The following is a 10,136-nucleotide window of genomic DNA, read 5'->3' as shown; positions in this document are numbered from 1 at the left end:
CTTATACCTTGGGACCTATTCTCCACTGGCTTAACCTTTTAGCATTTGAACCCCTCAGACAGGACACGGTAGCGTGCAGGACACCTTTCCGTCCGCCCTACCATTTAACTACTCAATTTTGCAATGAAGATTTCTTGTTGACAAATAGTTCATACATCACCTAGTACATGAAAAACGAGAGAACCAGCTGGGTTCCAGGTGTGTCTGCCATCAAAACGAAATTCAAATGTAAATCAATCGGTTTACTCATTTATAGAATGAGATGTGCTCATATTGGCCGTTCATCGATGACCCCCAATAGGTCGATTTCGAGCGCTAGACGAAAATCGACGCTTGAGCACAGCTCAATCAGGAATATGATGTGAATACTAACCAGTTCAGTTCAGTTCAGTTCAGTTCAGTTCAGTTCAGTTCAGTTCAGTTCAGTTCAGTTCAGTTCAGTTCAGTTCAGTTCAGTTCAGTTCAGTTCAGTTCAGTTCAGTTCAGTTCAGTTCAGTTCAGTTCAGTTCAGTTCAGTTCAGTTCAGTTCAGTTCAGTTCAGTTCAGTTCAGTTCAGTTCAGTTCAGTTCAGTTCAGTTCAGTTCAGTTCAGTTCAGTTCAGTTCAGTTCAGTTCAGTTCAGTTCAGTTCAGTTCAGTTCAGTTCAGTTCAGTTCAGTTCAGTTCAGTTCAGTTCAGTTCAGTTCAGTTCAGTTCAGTTCAGTTCGTTTCATGTCATCACGGAAGCAGCATTTGGTTCAACCAGGGAGTATGGCAAAGACTTTTGGTTGTTTCACCGTTTTATTTCTGAATTTGGTGACAATTTCAATCGAAATCCATCGTCAACTACGTAAGGTGGAGGTTTGTGGTGGTTCTTGCCAATTCTCTTTGTACGCGCGTGTCACTTATGGGTGAGAGTGAAAACATCATAAACGAGAGATCCAACTGGATTCCCGCAAAAACAAATTCGTCTGCAGAAAAGTGTATTTCGTTAATTTCAAGCAATTTCGGTTCACATGGCATTTATGGTTGAAGGAAAACCGGGGACTTAGCCGATCTGATGGATGAAACCGGTTGCGGGCTGTCAAGTAATTTTCAGGAACCTCATGAGTAGTATATTACTGTCTATATAGGTATCGCGATGTCTCGAAAACCGTACCAACTGAAGCATGAGACGGCCTCGTGCAGCGCATTCAGTTGTTTGGGAAACACCATAAACGAGAGATTCAGCTGGGTTTCAAGTGAGTCTCTAGTCAAAACTAAATTGGTGTGCAAATGAGTGTATTATTATAAAGAGAGCACATGTTGGCTACAGCTATACCTGACGATATTTTCTTCGCTAAAAGCTTGGAATGGTTACTCAATCTTTTCAATTCATTCGAACGGCATTTTGATGCGCAATTGAACTTTGGATGTTGGATATATATGAAGAAAAAAAGAAATCACGTAGCCAGACACATTACGTAAACACATTTGGGCTGAATGGTACACACATTCTGTGGCCTTTTCGCGCTATGATAAATGGGATATTTTATCGAATACTTGATTGAAGCAGCAATCATTGTGTAAGCTTGAATAAAGGACTACATGGAAGCAGAATGAGTGTGTATTTTCACCGAGTGACTACTTAATTGATTGCTAAGCACAAAGATAGAATCCGTAAAACCAATACACAAAGAGAGAGAACCACTCAGGGAAATCAAAACATAACTGTCTAGTCCTTCATACGGGAAATAGGTATCAAAAAGCTGAGTTGATCGGTTGACCTTTCAAGGGTATTCCGCCGTTAGCAGATAAAACTTCCTTGAGAATCAACCAACCGCATGTTTCTATGCGATTCACTGCGATCTCATATCACAAAACGTTTAGTATGTTTGTACTGCATGGGTCAAAAGATATCATGAGAGAAGGACACGGCAGATAATGAACCCACAGCTGTTAGCACAACCCCACAACTGCGGCTCTCTTTGATGTAGGATGAGGTCACGTGATAAGACGAAAACAGGAAGAGGGAACGTCGTGACAAAAGCGTGTTTTCTGTGACTCTGGAACTCTGAGTCTGAAAGGCCCCTGAACCTGTGTTGACCGGCGGAAAGTCTGACCCCATGAATTGGTCAGACACACGTGAATCCGTGACTCATTGACCCATGCATTTGTTCCAGCTCTCTTCCTGTTATCTCTTTGAAAAGTACGTGTTAAAGCTTTTCACATAACCGCTGCGCGAGATTTCTCTGGCGTTGCATCATCATCATCATCATCATCATCAACAGAATTACATCCGTACTCAGGACTGATGGTCGCTGCCGTACAATCGCGACTTATTTTGAAGAAAGGAATAAAAGTGGACTGGAAAAGACAAGCCTATCACAGTAATGCCCAAGTGCCCACACCTCCTGGACACTCATACAGACAATCTGGATAAAAACTGACGACAAGAACGGGACTAATGTCGATGAGCACCCGTAGCTTAGAGCTTTCCCAACCAAGTACAGTGAGGACCAAGCGGTCCCCATCCTACCGAATGCACAGCCCAGACGGTTTCATACCCCTTGGAGAGTTTGTGATATACTAACTAAAAGGATAAGAATAACAAGAAAGATTAACACTGGAAAGAGCATATTTTTGGACCGTTCAATGGTATTGGTCAATTCCCAAGTGCACGTATTTCAGTAATAACTGGGCTCAAACGAACGCAAAAGAAATGGCTGACCGAAGTACCGATTCCGCTCAATCAAGTCGATCAGAACCACAACATGGTGTAACTGACAAGGTGTTAGCCCGTTTTCGTTCAAAAGTCGTCTATGAATTTGAATGCTCGCAAGCGCAGTGAAAAATGTAGACTGAATGTCACCGCAATTTCCAACCACGGCGACCCCACTCAACCACTTACACCTCTGTTTCCCAACTAGATATCACAGGATTCAGCGAGATGGCACAAGTTTTGTGAGCGCAGCTGTGTCCACTCAAAAGCCCATCTTGCATAGCAGTAATGTATGAATACCCTCATCCCTGTAAATATCTTCGTGTGATAATCTTTTATCCTCATTCTGTGGCAGCTGTTCTCCTATCTCGACAACTGAACCGCAGATGATTCGTTTTTATTGAGCAAACACCGCGACAGTGTTGCATTATCTGGTACTTTTATTTGCATAGTTTAGCTGAGAGCAGCCTATATCTCCAATCTGCTTGGTTGAAGAAGATCCGGGTGCTCTGGACGCTTATTCGTCCGTTCTAGATCACCACTGAGCAGTGGTGATGTCACATTCGATAAAATAAACGCTAGCAACCGCCGTAGGCAAAGTGAATTCGTGAAGTGGATCAACGTGAACCAAGAGTGTCTCACCTGCTCCAAAAACAACATAACTAAAGTCAAATCAGTTCCCAAACTATGTCAAAAGTAAAATGACCGTACGTCTGCCTTCGGTGCAGACCTCTGAAAGCTGAACGCATTTCGGAAGCCACTCAGCACCTTCTTCGAATAATTATTGCTTAAGAAACCTTCGTTGCTACCATGGAGGCGGAGAGTTAATAAGGTTCTCAACTGTGGGTCAACGTCATACCCAAAAAAAACAAGCTGATAATGGTTTCCAGGGTTTATGAATATGTACTTTAAAATTCTGGATGCCATTTGAATGGCTGATCACTTCTCACACACGTGAAGCCAGTCGACATCTGGAAATTTGCGTCCGGACCCTTTTTATTGAACAGCTGAACGTATAACCTTGAGAGAAACTATACGGATCTTCTGTCCATATTACGATTCCAAATGGAATGAATTTGGTTTCCGAAACCCGTTAAGGTGCGTAGTATTGCAAATATTTTCCCACGTGTGACCGCTTTCAGCTTTTAATTTATCTTCCTCGCCTCCCAGATAGCTTCCGTCCAGATTTCTCATTGTAAGCTCCTCAGTGCAGACACGCCAATGACTACACTTTGCGGACGAGTAATTTCTGTTGCTTCAGACCACTGATTCTCAAGTATTCCGCACCGTACATCCCTTCTACCATAACTTAAACTGTTAATATCGAAAACCATCATCCCAAAGCGCAAAAAACACCACTTTTGAGTAAAGATAAGAAGTAAGTGTACTTGTAAGAGGTTCACGATGAATGAGTATGGCATGAAATGCCTCGAGGACCGCGGAACCTACAGTGAATTAGGCTTCACCATGTACTTAAAAATCTCTCCATTGCTCTTCTTTTGTTGAGCATGGAAGTGCTCACCAATCAAGCAAATCGAATTGTCTATGAAGGTTTTCTCCTTGAACTGAAGCCGGCCTTTCCTGGGAAGCCGAGGAACATTGTACAAATTTTTCGTCCTGTCTGAAAGACATCAGAAGAGCGCAACTTCGACACACCAGTAGAGTGTTTCGAACTCGCCACCTTTCGACCGAAACACTTGACTGTTTTGGCCACGATCGATCGATCAACAGATTGATCAGTTCTCAGTTTGAACAAAACTGAGCGACGCTAACCCTTCAATCAAGGGAACCACATCACGCGATCACGTGTTGATATGCTCCTCGTGTGAGCACGTCCCAGAAGTCGTGATCGAAGAATGTCTTGTTCTGTCTACGTGCGAGCTAATCACACTGTGGATTAGCCGCTTCAGGCCGAACTATTTAATCTTCGAGTACTTAACGGGAAGTTGAGAGTTCGATTCTATCCCTGGAGGCCTGTTCGATGCGCACTGACGAGGATTCCAAACAAGGATGACGAAACATGTGAACAGTGCTTATCAACCTTTCAGGAGATATTAAATTCCCTTCCAAGGCATTTGCAGGGACTGATTTTAAACACATTTGGCTAGTTTTGTCACGATACGCCCGTTTTCACGGTCATTCAAACATGAATTAACAGGGAAGCATGATGACACGAAAACGTCAACCTGTCAGGACGCGTTCAGACATGAAAAACAGCACATGCGCAGAGAGTGACGCATCCCCAAGGTCACCATCAGTACGACACGTCCGGAACGTAGGTGAGTTGGCGGCTCTCATCAAACACGGCTTAGCAACATGCGACCAGCGGAGTGGGCCTGAAGGTGTTCACGACCGGAACACCACCATAAGCTGTACAGAACGGACAAGTGAACGACCATATTTGGCCATTTAGTCATCCTATATCTTTACGCAGACGCTCTGTATGTTTTGTCCTGACAATACAGCCGTGTCCCGAGTTCTCTGTCTTCTCCTTATCGCGTAGTCTGGCGGGCCCAGTGCAAGCGTAACCAATAGACGGACACCCAGGGTACAATACAATACAATACAATACAATACAATACAATACAATACAATACAATACAATACAATACAATACAATACAATACAATACAATACAATACAATACAATACAATACAATACAATACAATACAATACAATACAATACAATACAATACAATACAATACAATACAATACAATACAATACAATACAATACAATACAATACAATACAATACAATACAATACAATACAATACAATACAATACAATACAATACAATACAATACAATACAATACAATACAATACAATACAATACAATACAATACAATACAATACAATACAATACAATACAATACAATACAATACAATACAATACAATACAATACAATACAATACAATACAATACAATACAATGCAATGCAATACAATACAATACAACCAAAAAGACAAAATGATAGACCAGCCAAGACCACTCAGCTACGTACTTATTCCCACACTTGACGACGCCGACACTGATGAGGATCACACTGGAGTCGTTCAACTAAATTCACGGTTCCCAAATTATTCAAACCAGACTTGACTACACGTGACAGGAAGACATACGTTTTTCATCCTGTTGATTGCGTGATCCATGCTAAACTTTTCTTGTGGTATTTTTAAATCTATTTCCCATAGATTGGTGAAGGATCCCCGCACGACTGAGTGTTTCGGTTTGCTATTAGCCAGTGAGTATATGGCGCACAAGCTGCCATTTGTTCTGGTATCGATTGTGTTTGTGGCATCAGGGTTACAGGTTACTGAACTGAACTGAACTGAACTGAGAACTGAACTGAACTGAACTGAACTGAACTGAACTGAACTGAACTGAACTGAACTGAACTGAACTGAACTGAACTGAACTGAACTGAACTGAACTGAACTGAAATAACTGACTCGACTCTACCACTTGAAAGAACTACTGGGACTGAACTAGCTTTTATAATATATTTTATTCGTTATATCCGCACTGCAAGGAATAAGATATCCTATTAAAAATACCTCTGGCCCTAGATAAATTCCCGCGATCTATGATTCACCGTGGTGATTATGGGCTTAGATAGAATCTTGCTTCGGAAACTGGCTCACAAACTGTCGAACAGAATGTCGCTGGAGGAACGCCTATTTTCAAGAAAAGAACGAGCGTAGTAGTGATGCCAGTGCCATGTTTACCTTGAACGTTCATACCGTAAAGTTCACTTGCTGCACGTTTATCTAGAAGCTATTTTGGGATGAAAGCGTTCAGGAGGTTCAACATCATCGTCATCATCGTCATTAGCATCATCATCCTTGCGTGCATTCAAATTTAATTGGAGGTTCTATTCATAGCAAAAATCAAAGTAGACGGGATAATCACTTAATGTTGGCCCACCACAATCATTCAATGCACACACAGCTCCAGATACCCACTCAGGCAATCCGATTCCAAATCGATAACAAGAACTCCACTAACATCGATTCAATGGCATAATTTGCAGCGTCTCCGAGCGGTCACTATGGGACTCATGCGATCTCCATCTAAGAGGGCAGTTTCACCATGATTATGATAGCATCGTTCATACACCTCTGGAAGTTAGGAGGTGAATCTGATCAGAAGGTCCGTGGGAAATTTCGGACATCCAACTAATGGTTTCATTATATTAGGGCTGCCGGATTCTCGTGAATGCCGAATTTCCATAAGCCTCTTTCATCCTTAAAAGCCAGTTTGGCTGTGGTTTTGTCGGTGATGACGGCGGTGATGGTGATATGTCATCGACAGCCTGAGCTGCCCATAAACTTTTCATCAACATTCTGATAGGAATTGCCGCACCACTGTAGCAAATTGTTTCTGAGTACGTTGCCGGCGAAAGGAAAATGTTTGGTTAGCTCTACGCAAGCTAAATCAAACTAGAGTTGAGACATACTACGTGTTGCACCGCATCTCTGCGGTTCAATGCTGGGATGAGTGGACAAGTTCACGTTGGGGAACCGTCAAACATTGCCGAGTAAGCCACATGCTGCGAGGTTTCCTGTACCTGAATGATAGCTGAATGAGCGCAGTGATCGTTGTGCTGTTCGATTGTTGAGGTTTTACTCGAATGCATCTTTCTCCTGGTCGCTCGTTGGCTAAGTGACGGTAGTTGGTCATTTCTTGAAAATCGTGTCTATCTTAGAACTGCTATCATTCGAAGGACCACGGAAAACACCCTTGTTCTTGGGTGATACTTCATCTATGTCCTTTCTAGATGAAACGGACTCCTGAACGATCCTAAAAGGGTGTTCCTGTTCTCATTTTATTAAGTTAATCAATTGGGTAGAATTGGTTCATGTTGTGGGTTGGATTAAATCGTGTGGCTGTCTGCACAATCCACCAGTGCAACTTGGCTCTAGAGGCAAAGGCTTTATTCGAAGACAACAAATGACCTCCTTTCAATATGTCGGTGACCCGCTATAAAAGCGGATACTACTGATGAAACATGCGACTAGTATACAGAATTCACGAAGCTCCGCACCGCATCTTATGGAAGGTGAATATTACTACGAAACTGGTTGAACAGCTTTAGGGTGTCCATTTGCAACCGCGTAATTCTCACTCTTTTGAGACTCTTGAGGATATCAAGTTTGAATGATTATGAGCATTTACTTGAGCATTTACTTTCGTGTTCCATAAATTTGTAGCGGACAAGGACCTAAGTATGCGTGTTCAATAAAATATACAATCAAAATATCGGATTAGAAATAACAAATGGCAATAAGAAATGGACAAGTGAATGGAACAGACTCACTAAATTGGGGGTCCAATAATCCCACTACACGAAATGTTGTGCAGTAATCGTATTCGGCGGCGAAGAATACATCCAGAGTAAGAAGGATATTCTCCACTGATAGTTCGAGTGTTAGGAGTAAATTCCACGGTAGGAAGTTATCACAGCTGAAAATTGTCACAAGGAGTTATTGTGACGTTCAACAGTTCACACACAAACACAATAATCCAATCCCACGACTTCAGCAAACAGCAATCAGTTCAATCGGATGCAATTTCACTGACTCAGCAAAAAGCAGGGAAGTCGCGCCAAGAAATTGTGTATTTCACCATTTTCGATTTTAATGTAATTATTGGTACAATAAAACAAAATGTCATGATACGTGTACAGTGTTTACAAATTGCAATTCAAGTTTATATGAAGAGAGTAGAAAATGGGGAAAATGTAACATTGATTTGCAAAACACCACAAATTCAACACCTTAGTTGGTGTTTGCGAATAAATGGCTTCGCGGTCAGGGAACTTCTTCCTTACACTGGTAGTGTCACAGCCGAGTTGGAAGCACGGATTGAACGCCTGCAGATAATATCATGCGATTTTCCACCCCTTAGATGAAGTTCAACCTTTTTTCGCAGGTTTTGATTGCGAAGAGAAATATTACGACATGTCCAAAACCACACGAGCTGTCAATATTTTTCTCCTGTTCTCATTGTGTAGAACGGTATCGCGCCTTACCTTCTACCACTATGTACCCATGCTCACAGGGATCGATTACGATCTGAAGGTTAACTAATATTTGACACTCACCAAACGGCCGAACAATACCAATTGGTCGTCACGGCATATCAACATCATCATCATCATCATCATCATCATCATCATCATCATCATCATCATCATCATCATCATCGGCGACACCCTGATATTATTGTTGAACACCAGCGGCGCGCTGCGGTAAAAACATGCTGCAGATAATAGCATGCAACATCGACCGCGAGTTGTGTCATCAACCCGACTAAATTGTCTGTTGTATACCGCAAAGCGAGTAAGCAGAAACGGCTACCACTGAGGACCTCCTTCTTTCCTTCTCTTTCATTTCTCCAGTATTTTCACTTTCGCGGTGGTAGCGTCGTCCACATAGACACGTTGCTAGTGTCTGAGTCCAAACAGCCTTAGATGCTACGAAATTGTTATTCAGTTCCTCTGTCAATCTTAAGAAAGCAGAGCAGCATTCTTGTTCGCTGAATACGCTTCTTTTTTTCCGAAATGATGATTGAATATCCCATCACTGTGGCTGTACTGATCTCTGCATGGGTTTGCCGCTCGTTGATCATTGCGCCCCTCTGGCAATCCGGGAGCCGCTACTGCTTGTTCTACTGGGGCTAGTATTTTTCTGGGCCAGCAAGGGTTTCTCATTGAGTGATATACCGCACTGACGAAAGCTTTTTCCGGCGCCTTGATGAATAAACTAGAAAACAACAAGCTCGTATTATGTTGTGGTTGTCGAGGACATGAATGCACAAGTAAGCAGAATTAGCGCTTCCGCGACTCAGTTGGGTGGGTCCAGGAGAGGAGTCGAAATGCACGGACAGCGGCAAACCCTCGTGACAGTTACGCGTTGAAGACGGGCGGGAGTAACTCCAGAGCAACTGAATCCGCTCCATTAATCAAACCAAAAAACTGTAAAACCGACAGACCAAATCGATGTTTGCTATATATGACGACGCTCTTTCTGGAGCGTCTGTGTAAACCCGGGTCAAACCAATTTTTGTCGCTGATTCATGTTGCACGATTATTATACTCAAATGATATGCACACCTCAGCTGACCGTTGCGAAACCTTCGAAACCTTATACTAAACAAGCCTACCAGATCCACCGTCGATGTCCCCCTCGGACGCGGGGACTTATGACGTTGACGCCTTCCGGAAAGTGCTGTCGGCAAGATGCTGGGACACTCAGCTTGTGGAATGGTGCAACAAACTAGATGCAAGTATTGGATCACGGAACACACTTTGCAGTTCTTCGAAATTCGCACAGGATTTTCCCCGAGAAGGAGATACAATATCACCTTAACGAAAAGTCAGACTTACGAAAACAAACATGGGCACCTATCCACCGCCTTTTGCAGTGGAACATTAGGGTCATGGAGAAACTTT

The 10,136-nt window shown here is 42.6% G+C and overlaps 1 protein-coding gene across 1 annotated transcript in view; it reads left to right on the top strand.

The window, feature by feature from the left end:
* The window catches only part of T265_04480 (hypothetical protein), a gene marked incomplete at both ends in the record, with an annotated part of 28,602 nt that extends 19,447 nt beyond the window's left edge, over positions 1 to 9,155 (top strand). The window contains 2 exons of the mRNA XM_009169229.1: positions 3,849 to 3,920; positions 9,084 to 9,155. Coding sequence (XP_009167493.1) covers positions 3,849 to 3,920; positions 9,084 to 9,155 — 144 coding nt within the window. The remainder of the gene's footprint in view (positions 1 to 3,848; positions 3,921 to 9,083) is intronic.
* Between the last annotated feature and the right edge of the window lie 981 nt (positions 9,156 to 10,136).

The sequence above is a fragment of the Opisthorchis viverrini genome (genome assembly GCF_000715545.1).
Source record: "Opisthorchis viverrini unplaced genomic scaffold opera_v5_76, whole genome shotgun sequence".
NCBI lineage: Eukaryota > Metazoa > Platyhelminthes > Trematoda > Opisthorchiida > Opisthorchiidae > Opisthorchis > Opisthorchis viverrini.
The sequence above is the reverse complement of the archived record's forward strand: the minus strand, read 5'-3'. Positions and strand labels throughout refer to the sequence as shown.